A 10,444-nucleotide genomic window follows, 5' to 3' on the forward strand; every position below is an offset into this window, starting at 1 on the left:
ACCATTGCAAACACTCAGTAACATTGCACCTTTACAACAACCACAGAAATTGTACTCTTGCATTTATTTATCCTTCTGAAATACTTCAATATAAGGGTGAATTCATTGACCATGAGTACTAGCAGAGAGCTCTCGCTCTCTCTCAGCTGAATTTTACGCCCCTCCAGCGGGTCGGATGGTGGCATGGGGGCGGCGTAAAATTGAGTGGGAGCCTCCGGGAGGCCTATCCGCCTCATTCCCGCCTCCGGTCAACTTTATGGCGGTTGGGGGGGTGGGGGCCACTTAATGGCCATTTAAGGGCCCTCACCCGCCTCCACGGGTATTTTACCCATGGCAAGCGGGCGTGCTGGGGGCGTGAAGGAGCGCCCAGTTATAGCTGCTGGCCTGTCTGTGTGCCGGGGTGGGGGCCATGGCACAGGGTGCCTGATGGTGGGCCTCCCCTGCCTCTCAACACACCCCGGGACACAAGACGCACCCCTCCCCTTCCCCCAACGACCACTACAGCCTCACCCAGGGCACGACCGATCTCACTGGTGAGACATGCCCAACTTACCTTCGTTCCTGTCTCCATGTCGGCTGGGCTGCAGTCCGAGCAGTGGCCTCCCGGTGGCGTGCTGGGACTAAGAGCTGCCGGCTCGGCTGGCTGGTAGCTCAATGAGGCGGGATCTCCTCCCTCAAGCGGGTGGAAGTCCCGCCTTGGGACAATCCGAGCCCGGGGACCCGTAAAATGCGGGATGGATCTCCGGGTTCGGCGGAAGCGGGTTCGCCACTGACTTTTATGTCGGTGGTGAATTCCTGTCTAAGGTAAAATCCAGCCCCCTCTCTCTGAACATGGCTCCCATAGCACAGTGAGTTTACTAGTTTACTCTATAATGTTAATGCTCACTTCATCAATTGAGATGCTCTTCATTTTGAACATATTTCACATCTTGAAAATAAAAAGCATATATGTGGTAAACTGAATGGAGAGGGAGGAATGTTAAAAAAATAAACTGCAGCAACATCTGATTTGGTATGCAATTCCTAAAGCCGTTAATGTTTGCTTTTGCAGTTTTAAGGTATTCTGATTTTATAAATTGCCTCCCAAGTGTTACCACAATAACGTACATTTTATATGTATTCTTGAAGTAAGGTTACACACCTAGCATTTTATTTTATTTTTTTTTGAAGCTCAGCCCATGGGCCCTTGCTGGTTCTGTCTTGCTAGTCCGGAAGTCGAAAAGCACCTGGTTATCAGTATTGGTACACATGTAAGTACTATATATCCACTTCAAAGCATTTTCTAATGTAAACCTTTGGGCATTGATTGCCACTGAAACACAAAGGGATTTAAACACTGCCTTCAATTATTTAAGAGTCAGCTATGATGTAGTTACCTGCCGTGTAATTGCAACTACCAGCACTGGTCTCAGTAGCAACACTGTTGGATAAAATTAACCAACATCGCTGCCTCCTGATTTCTTTAGACCACCCTCCCTGGTGAGTCTAGAGACCGTAGCACTAACCAGTAAAAAAAAATGCCTCGGGTGGGAGTAGCCAACAGCTTTTCATACTGTGAATGAGCTCAGCATTTAACCTATTAGTACAGACAAGCAGCAAGAAAGTAAAGTTGATTTTCACACAGCTATGTATTTGCAATTGCAATGGTTTGTTTGACTGACATTGAGGAATTTGCCTTGCAATGTTAATGGGCTGGATTTCATGGTAACAGGAACCCTCAAGTTCTGTGAGGGTAACGCGCTATTTCATACAGTATGGAAGTTTTAAAAAAATTGTTAATCGTCGACAGCGAATTCTAGATTTCCATGTTATTCTGTGCATGTGTGGACTTCACAAGTTGCCGTCAGTTTCAGTGGAGTAATAGCACAATCGCTGACAGCTTCACTGTAATTACCACGACAAAATCCAGGCCATTGTTTGTCTTGACTTTTATTCCTTGCAACACTTGCTTACTGATATATCTGTTCTCTTTCTCCAATAAGTTTTCTTTAGTCTGACTCCAATTCCAAGATTTGCATTGGTTGACTGGACCAGGAATTTACATTTACCTTCATTTGTGTTTGTGACTCTTTTGTGTTTTCAGTCTTAGTAATTGCTATGTCTACTCTTTAATGGGATGCTGTTTGTACTCAAATTCTTATCCTACATAACAGAAGTTTGTATGATGAATTTACCTAATCAGAGCCAGGGCTCTAGGGTAGTTTTTGTGTGATCTTTACTTCACTATCAATTTTAGATAATTGGATTGTATAAAAGTCTGGAAAGTTAAATAAACTATCTTGGTTAGAAAATATAAATTAATTTAAATGAGTGTGAATTCCTTTTTATTTTACAGTGTTACATTGCCCTTGCCAAAGGTAGCTTAACCCCTGATCATGTGCTTATTTTGCCCATTGGGCACCATCAATCAGTGGTAGAGCTTCCTTCAGAGGTCGTAGAAGAAGTAGAGAAATGTAAATTGGCTTTAAAAAAGTTTTACAAGAGCATTGGGAAAAGGTTTGTAATGTTTGAAAGAAACTACAGGAGTCAACACTTACAGTTGCAGGTAATTTCCAACGACTTCAAATATTTGAGTAAAACCTTGAATTGTAACTGTACAAACTGTAAAGTAGTAATTGTATGTACACTGAAGCAAGCTTGCTTTTTCAATATGGCAGCATTTTTCATGTTGAAAGTTGAATCAATTGTTCCTTCTCAAGTAATATTTAAGATTTGATGCATACATGTTGTGGTTGATCTTAAATTGATTGGTTTTGAAAGTACCAGGCCAGTCCTAAAGTCACCACAAATAATAATATTGAGTGGAAAACATATTGTTGTGAAGGATTATCAAGTCAGCTTGTTCTTTTAGTCTTTCCAGCTCTCACAGAAATTTTTTTTCCCATTAGTTTAAGTCTGAAATAATCCCAGAGGTTGTCTCTCTCTGGTATGATGACAAACTTTCCTGAGGGAACCAACATCCCAATGATGCACTTTTTTCTGACTTATTTTAGATTAGTTGGTGAAAAAATCTAAATATCTGACTTTTGTATAAATCCTGATTTTGAGAGTGATTGTTGAGTTCAGAGTATCACTGAAATATGTTGTTTCTTGTCATTTTAATCCAGGTGGTTCCTGTCCCTGTTCAATGTTGTACTACAGTTGACATTAAGGAGGCTTTTATTGTACAAGCAGAGGAACAGCAGATGGAGCTCTTGGAGATCCCTGAGCATTCAGACCTCAAGCAAGTGAGTTTGTTTAGTGTACTTCATCAATTTGAAAATTAAAAACAAAAATAATAAGTCTCAAGTGAGAAGCAAGCAATCTTCTCCCAGAGAAGTAAGTTGGAAACATATGAAATTGATGGGCAACAAAAGACCAGCTGATCCATCAAGCCTGTCCCTCAAAATTTTCAGTAGAACAGCCATTACTATAAAAGGGTTGGATAGGCTCCCTGATCTCCCAGTAGATAAATGCACTGTTATGTGGTATTGAACTTTTAAAATTCCTTTGTCAGGTTTTTGAGACATGAAAATCCATCAGAGTACTTTGAGTTGCCAAGCTTTTAGGGCGGCACAGTGGCGCAGTGGTTAGCACCGCAGCCTCACAGCTCCAGCGACCCGGGTTCAATTCTGGGTACTGCCTGTGTGGAGTTTGCAAGTTCTCCCTGTGTCTGCGTGGGTTTCCTCCGGGTGCTGCGGTTTCCTCCCACAGCCAAAAGACTTGCAGGTTGATAGGTGAATTGGTCATTATAAATTGTCACTAGTATAGGTAGGTCGTAGGGGAATACAAGGACAGGTGAGGATGTGGTAGGAATATGGAATTAGTGTAGGATTAGTATAAATAAATGGGTGGTTAATGGTCGGCACAGACTCGGTGGGCCGAAGGGCCTGTTTCAGTGCTGTATATCTAAATCTGCACACAATATGTTTATAAGATGCAAAGTGCAGAATCTTTCCCATTTTAACAAAAAAACAACTTGACTAGGTCCAAGGAATTTGTGGTTTGGCATAGACTGACAAGTGATGAATATCTGGTTTGATGCTGCTAGATTGCGACTGCTTTCAGTGAAACAAATAGGTGTCTTAAGATTGATTTCAAAGCATCCTTGTAAGAATAAAAGTTGCAAATTACATTAAGTACCTAATCCTTTTGTTTAAATTCTATTTGTGCTGCAAATTGAGTTTAATTTTGTTCATCAATCTGCTAACTAATGTAAATACATTCAGTTTATTTGAATAATCTTATTGGTATAAAGCAATAATAATTTGCATTTATATAGTGCCTTTAATGTAGTAAAGCGTCTCAAGGCACTTCACAAGAACACTATCAAAGAAAATTTGACACCGAGCCACATAAGGATATATTAGGGCAGATGACCAAAAGCTCAGTCAAAGATGTAGGTCTTAAGGAGTGTCTTAAAGAAGGGTCAAGAGGTGGTGACAGTTAGAAAGGGAGTTCCAGAGTTTAGGGCCTTGGGATTTTGCCAATGTTGGAGTGATTAAAATAGCAGATGTGCGGGAGGCTAAAACTGGAGGAGTGCAGAGATCTGGGTGTTGTAGCGCAGGGGGAGTGGTGAGGCATGGAGGGATTTGAAAACCAGGATGCAAATTCTTAAATTGAGGTGTTGCAGCATACTTAGGTACTGTTTTGCTCCACCATGGCCTTTAGTACTGCAGTCCATATATCCTACACCAGGTCCTGCTTGCCCATCCTCGCTACTCTTTATAGGCTCCCATTCGTTCAATGCCTCAGTTATAGTTAACATCCTTGCTTTTAAATCCCTTCACAGTTTTGCACCCATTTCCCCGCCCCCCCAACCCTTAGTTTTCTAACCTCCATCCAGCCCTAGAACTCCCTTAAATCTTCTCCCTGAACTCTCTTTCTCTGACTCTGGTCACTTGTGCATTCCTTCACCCCATTATTAGTGGATATGCCTTCATCTGCCTGGGACTCATACTCTCTAAAATGTTCTGGCTCTCTACCTCCCTCTTTAAATCTCAGCTTTTTGGTCAACCCTCCTAATATCTCCTCCTTTGGCTCAGTCTCTACTTTTTCATTATATTTCTGGGAAGTGCCATGGGATTTTTTTCTATTATAAAGGAGTCATATAAATACAAGTTGTTTTATTTAGACTGCTTTTTTAATGTGTTGAGCTGTGGGATATTTGTGCAGGCTTTTTTCTCTGTGTCCAGATGCATGTGTATATATATCCAATTTCTATTAATGTAATCAACCAATTACCAATGTTAAACATACAGCAACTGTTCTGACTGGTTGCAGTGCTAATGGTGGAATTCTGCAGCAGAAAGCATATTTAAAAATGATAAGGAAAAGGAATTTAATTTATGCAATAAAATACAAAATAGTGCTTAACTTGAGCATTTTTTTGTTGTATGGTTTTTAATTTCATTGCCAACCTGGGAATTGGCTCTAAGTAACTGTGAAACTGCTGATGGTAAGATGTAAAAAAAGTATTCCTTCCAGATTACATAATGTTTCTTAAAACTAACTTTGTAAAGAGACTATGAATATTAGATTTGTGAGTATGTAGATGTAGCAATGGAAAAAGTTTTATGTTTCAATTGTTGGAAGATGTCCATGATGCTTTTCTTAGAAACTTGCAACAAATATTGCTGCAGCTGTTTCTGAATGACGCTTGTAGGGCATGTTGATAACCACCCTGGAAAGGCGCAAACAGCAGATTAGTGTACTTAGCAACTAATGCACCCGTGCCCCTGTAAAAACTAATTGTCACCACCTTTTGTGAAATGCTAATGCTGTATTTGTGTAGCAAATGTTTTTTGAAGATTTGTAGTAGAAAGCCATAAATAGTATTTTTGCAGTGGTGAAGGAGTGGGGGGTTGGTAATTAGGAACCTGGATTGCTATATTTACTTTGACATTTAAGGTAGTTTAAAAAAAAAATCTTGCTACTGTGGCAAGAATGTCTATTGTGAGAAAATTACAACTTGTAGTAATGTGAGTTATCAAGCATTCTCGGTGCGGTATAGCACAGATTGTAAAGTGTATATTTCCTGTTGAACCTTTTGATGTGGTGGAGGCAGGTTCAATTGAAATATTCAAAAGGGAATTAGACTGTTATACGAAAAGGAAGAATGTGCAGGGTTACGGGGAGAAAGCAGGGGAATGGAACTTTCAGAGTGTCAGTGCGGACGTGATGGGCTGAATGGCCTCCTGCATTGTAACAATTCTGTGATGTGAGTTCCTGCATCCATATGTATTATATAACAATGGTGGCTTTGAAAGAGGTGGACAATATATGGGCTGCTTGGCTTTAACCTTTTTTTATCCAGGGCTGTTGCAGCCATCAGTCTTGGTTAAATGAAGGTAGACTCCTGACATTGCCTTCAACCAAAAACAAAATGCAGTTATACAAATCCTGATTAGAATATTAAAAGTAATTAGGAAATAATGATCCATGTCTTCAATGATTTTAAAAGTAGGTCGACTTGCTTTATGTTTTTGTAGATAATTCAACCTGGGTCAGCATATTTCTATGTTGAGCTGGACAGTGGGGAAAAGCTGTTCCACAGAATCAAGAAGCAATTTCCTTTACAGTTTGGAAGGTAAGAAGAGTAGGGAACCAGATGATCGTGAGGATCTATCATTCTGGTGAGCTTTTGTTTTGCTTAATGTAGGCACCTGACTTGAACTTGGACAGCCTTCATTGTAAATCCAACCAGATAACATTGAGCAGAGACTGGACCCAGCAACATGAAGAGAACATGCATTTAATGATGCGTAATAAATCCAGTGGTGCTTTTTTCAAAGTCATCAAAGAGGATCACATCGACACCATTCTCACATTTTGTAAATTAGATCAGATTCTGCAATTTTCGGGGGTTTTCCATACCCATCAAAATCAATACTCTTTTGTCATAGCAAATATATTTTCTAATGCTGTTGTAAAACTAATTAACTCAGCTATATAGTTATTTTAAAGATTTTGTTTTAATTGTCAGTTATATTTGGTTTTGGACTACATGCCTTCAGTGTATACAGTTTGCATCCTGAAGGACACAGTAGTGAAAACATATCAAACTTGCTGATAACTGCTATCCACAAATAGTAAGTGCAAGTGGATATGGCTGTTTTGTGAGGGATTGTTGGAAAAAGTTTGAGAACCACTATCCTAAACCATGATATATTTGTGTATTTATTGGCATCATGTCAACTCTGGAGATGTTACTGTCGTTAAACATTATCCAAGCTGTGCAAGTGGATATCTCTACTGTCATGAAAAGCCTATATGCCACATGTGAAATACTAATTTATCAGTTGGAATCTTGCATATTAATTTTGCACAATATCCAAAATGGCGAATGGTTAACCAATAACTCAAAGGAAAATTATACACAAGCATCAAAATATTATTTGAACGAAAGTGTATTTCAGTAGAGTTATATTTCAAGTAATTGGGCCTTCATTGGTTCTTTCATGACTCAATTGTTCTGAATAGTTTTCATAATTTTTTTTCCTAGTTCTCTCAATGGGAGAATTTTTAAAGCATTTCTTTTGAAAAGGTTCACACCTGAAGTATAAATCAATGTTCCTATTAATTTGCATATCTCAAGTTGTAGATACTAACAGTCATTTCCAAATCTCTGGGCCCCTAAAAGTCAGACAAATAAGAAATAGAAGCATATAGATTATTTACCTGGACTTCAAGGGCCATCGTTGGACTCTCCTGGTTTAAAAGAAAGCCCCAGTAAAATAACTACGTTATTTTCATTTTACAGCATTGCAGCGGGATATGTTTTTAAAGATACTAGCAGATTTCCTGTGGCATTGCTCATAAGTGTGCCTGGGGTTGGTGGAACAAATACTGGGATGTTGCAGTGGTGTGGGGATAGCTTCACATTTTCACTGAGAGGATTCAGGAAGAAACAATGTAGCGATTTTATTTTTCATTCGGTTCCCAAAAGTAATTCTTTGTATGTAGCATGGATTATTTGCCTTTGCCATCCATCTGCTGATAAAAGTGCAGCGGTAGTGGTTTTCTGGAAGTGGATGGCTGGTAGTATGGGGAATTGTATGGCTGGTTGATGTGGGAGTAGAAGGAAAGACAGAAAGGGGTAGGCAGATGAAGACAGTGAAGGTAGAATGTGTCCCATCATCAGCAGGGACTTTCCCAAAAAAGGTTTCAGTAGTAAGGACTGCTTGGTACATTTTAAATAATACTGGTTTCCCTGCTGTTAGAGAACCCCCTTCAACACAAGCACATGCACACACTGTCAAAATAAATTCCCAGCCTTCACTAAAATAAAATAAGGTTTGTTCACTGTTTTTAAAATTGGGAGGCAGCATTGTTGGGTATTTGACAGCAGATTGCAGGAGGGAAGAGGTGACAGTGGACAGGATTTGACCACAGGCCCAATTTTAGGCTCTAAGGTTTTGTGGAGAATAGCACCACCTATCTTGCAGGTGGCAGCTTTGAAGTATTGAGTAAGTAAACAGTGCCCAACTGTCCTGGAGGGCATGATTTTTGGGAGGTGGGAGACTCTATCAGAAACTATGATGACAGGTAGTAAATATTACTTGGTAGTGTGTACTTACCACAAGACTTCTAATGCATCCTATAGATACATCCCACATTTAATATCATTGGATAATTGCACGTTTGTTTTTGCTAGGCAAGATAAGTCGGGTAAAGTGAATTTTATGGGCTGGATTTTACCTTAGGCGGATGGGAATTCGCCACCGACATGAAAGTCTAGCCTAGCCCCGGAATCCGTCCTACATTTTACGGGTCCCCGGGCTTTAATCGTTCTAAGGTGGGACCTCCACCCACTTGAAGGAGGAGGTCCCACCTCCAGTGAGCTGCCGGCCCACTGGGAGCGTTGGCCACTGCAGCTCAGCCAACACCATGGAGCCTGGAGGGAAGGTAAGTTGGGCTTGCCTCACCAGGGGGATCGGTCCTTCCCTGGTGAGGCTGAAGCGGTCATTTGCGGGTAGGGGGTGGGTGCATCTTGGGACCTGGGGGTGGGTTGAGAGATGGGGGCAGCCCTCAATTGGGCACCCTGTGCCTGATTGCCATGCCCCCCCCCCCCCCACGGGCTGCGAAATGGCCGGCAGCTATTGCTGGGCGGCCTTTCACGTCCCCACCATGCCCACTTGCCACGAGTAAAATACCTGTGGAGGCGGGTGAGGGCCCTTAAGTGGCTATTAAGGGGCCACTTAAGGGTCTTGATTGGCCTCAGGTGGGCACGTCGCCCCCTCCCCCCCCCCCCCCCCCCCCCCGGCTCGATGTCATAAACTTGACCAGAGGCGGAAGCGGGGCGGGTAGGCCTCCTGGAGCCTCCCCTCAATTTTACGCCACCATCCGACCCGCTGGGGTGGTGTAAAATTCAGCCCTATATCTTTAAACTTGGTTTATTATAGAACATGCTTACTCTGCTGTTTGGCTTATTAACTGTTTCTGAATTTCCCACAGGGAGGTTTTGGCAAGCGAAGCTGTCCTAAATATACCAGATAAAGCCAACTGGAGGGAATGTAAATATAGCCGAGAAGATGAGGAAGAATTTGCTAAGGCTTTCAGGGAGGGTTTTCAACCCTACGACTTTTCCTTGCTGGAGTAAATGAGATTGTAATGTATTTAAATTACTGTTAATGCTTTCAATAGCGCAAGTCAGTGTAATCTCCAAGTTATTCATTTGAGAGAAATGTTTTAGGTGCTTTCTTTGATACAGATATCTATTTTCAACTACAGAATGATACTTGTGAAGATTCAATAGACAGAACAATTATGTACATTATTTTCCAGACTGATGACATTTAAAGTAAAATGAATCACATTTTTCCTGATCTTTTACAATATTTGTTTCTTTTCAAAATTTAGTCTCTCCCCTGCCTCCACTATTGTAAATATACTGATTCTATAAGAACTTTTTTTAAAAAAAAGATGCTATTGGAATGTAGTGGCTCAATGTAATTCTGTAAATTGCAATTTTTACTTATTGGAGTGGGACTTACAGATGTATTTTTACTGCACTTTTTTTATTAAACTGATCTGAATTGTTTTTAGGATAACTGTTTGTTTATACTTTGTGCAGTAGATTTGCTGGTATACTTTCCCCATTCATATGATTTTTTATGAAATAATCCATTTCAGTGATTTTACTACCCAGGTCCAGTACAACTCCTTCATGTGTGTGTCATATATATGATTTTAAATGGTACACCATGTTGGAAATAAATGTATATTAGCAGTAATATTCAAAAATAACAGTTTAAGATTTACTAGGGTTTTATTATCAGTTTCTTTTTGCCAGTGAATTAAATATTTTCTAGAATGGTAAATTGTGCCACACAATCTCTAGTCTAGGTCATGCTCCACTTTCCCAGCCTATTTTCATGTTCTTTGTAGATTTTTTTATTTCTTCATTTTCAGATTTATGATGCAAGTAGTTTTAAACCACAAACTTTCAATGCTACAGCTAGCC

At 40.5% G+C, this 10,444-nt stretch overlaps 1 protein-coding gene across 2 annotated transcripts in view; it reads left to right on the forward strand.

Annotated features, from left to right (window-relative positions):
- The window catches only part of cwf19l1 (CWF19 like cell cycle control factor 1), a 29,041-nt gene extending 19,010 nt beyond the window's left edge, over positions 1–10,031 (forward strand). For both annotated transcript variants that reach the window (XM_068059000.1, XM_068059002.1), the window contains 5 exons: positions 1,171–1,250; positions 2,336–2,545; positions 3,108–3,227; positions 6,471–6,568; positions 9,436–10,031. In XM_068059000.1, the coding sequence (XP_067915101.1) occupies positions 1,171–1,250; positions 2,336–2,545; positions 3,108–3,227; positions 6,471–6,568; positions 9,436–9,580 (653 nt within the window). In that variant the 3' untranslated portion in view covers positions 9,581–10,031. The remainder of the gene's footprint in view (positions 1–1,170; positions 1,251–2,335; positions 2,546–3,107; positions 3,228–6,470; positions 6,569–9,435) is intronic.
- The last annotated feature ends 413 nt before the right edge of the window (positions 10,032–10,444 follow it).

Source organism: Heterodontus francisci, chromosome 27, assembly GCF_036365525.1.
Source record: "Heterodontus francisci isolate sHetFra1 chromosome 27, sHetFra1.hap1, whole genome shotgun sequence".
NCBI classification, from domain to species: Eukaryota; Metazoa; Chordata; class Chondrichthyes; order Heterodontiformes; family Heterodontidae; genus Heterodontus; species Heterodontus francisci.